This window comes from Fulmarus glacialis, unplaced genomic scaffold (genome assembly GCF_000690835.1).
Source record: "Fulmarus glacialis isolate BGI_N327 unplaced genomic scaffold, ASM69083v1 scaffold34389, whole genome shotgun sequence".
Lineage (NCBI taxonomy): Eukaryota > Metazoa > Chordata > Aves > Procellariiformes > Procellariidae > Fulmarus > Fulmarus glacialis.
The window spans coordinates 225-1,166 of record NW_009235803.1 but is presented as its reverse complement, the minus strand read 5'-3'; the positions used below and the strand labels follow the sequence as shown (position 1 = coordinate 1,166).

Sequence of the window (942 nt, the reverse complement as noted above, 5' to 3'; positions counted from 1 at the left end):
AGGGCCCGCCCTGTCAAGGGTCATGAGGGCCACCAGCCCCCAGTCACTGCCTTTCTCCCTGCAGGAGCCATTCCCTCACCTCTTTGACCAGATGTTTGCCCGCCTCCAGCTACTGGGAGCAGTGAGGGACGTGTTCCACAGTGCGCTGGCGACTCTGCACCTCCCTCCTCTCAGCCAGATCTGAGCCACCACTGAAGAGCCGTGGCACGGTGTGACAGGCACCAGGACAACACGCCACAAGGGGAAGGACAGGGCACATCCTCCATGGCAGGGCGGGGGGCTGCCTGATGGTCAGGCAGGGAGTCAGGGCACACCTCAGCCCCGCACAGGTGCTTCCCCTCCCACTGCCCGCGCGGTTTGAGGGTTTGGCTGTGTGCACGCCATGGCTGTGGGAGATGGCACCCACGTCCACACCAGCACAAGGGAGGACGCCTGTGGCACCCTGCGAGCCGGGTTGGGCAGCACCGGGGACCAGTCACCACAAAGCCAGGCACCAACCTCGCTTCCCTCAAAGCCGTTTATTGAAGGTTGCTCCATGCTGGCAGGGAGCTCCTGAGGCTCAAGGCTCCTGTCGGGCCCTGGGCCAGGCCCCAATACTGGGGTCCAATACACTTGTTGCTGGACAAATGCTGTGTGTGTCTGACCCCCAACAGAGCACCTTGCCCCACGCTGGGGCCACGTGCACCCGTTTGTCCTTTCCTGTGCTCCGATTGTGCTGGCTTCTACCACTGCGCCAGAACAACCCACTCAGCTTGAGGCAGCGCTGAACGGCTGCTCTGAGGTGGCCGGGCCCAGGCTGACACAGCACGTGTGGGCTGCCACCCCTCGCCCTCCAGGGTGCTGCTGCGGAGGATCAGTGTCCTCACTCATTTCAGCACTGTCCCCGGCACTGCAGGGTCAGGGCTGTCACAGAGGGCCCTGTCCCAGGGAGCACGAGGCTGC

The 942-nt window shown here is 64.1% G+C and overlaps 1 protein-coding gene across 1 annotated transcript in view; it reads left to right on the top strand.

The window, feature by feature from the left end:
• DALRD3 (DALR anticodon binding domain containing 3) overlaps positions 1 to 364 on the top strand; it is a gene marked incomplete at its 5' end in the record, with an annotated part of 3,632 nt that extends 3,268 nt beyond the window's left edge. Inside the window, one exon of the mRNA XM_009586159.1 lies at positions 65 to 364. Within this exon, the coding sequence (XP_009584454.1) occupies positions 65 to 184 (120 nt within the window). The remainder of the gene's footprint in view (positions 1 to 64) is intronic.
• Positions 365 to 942: the final 578 nt, after the last annotated feature.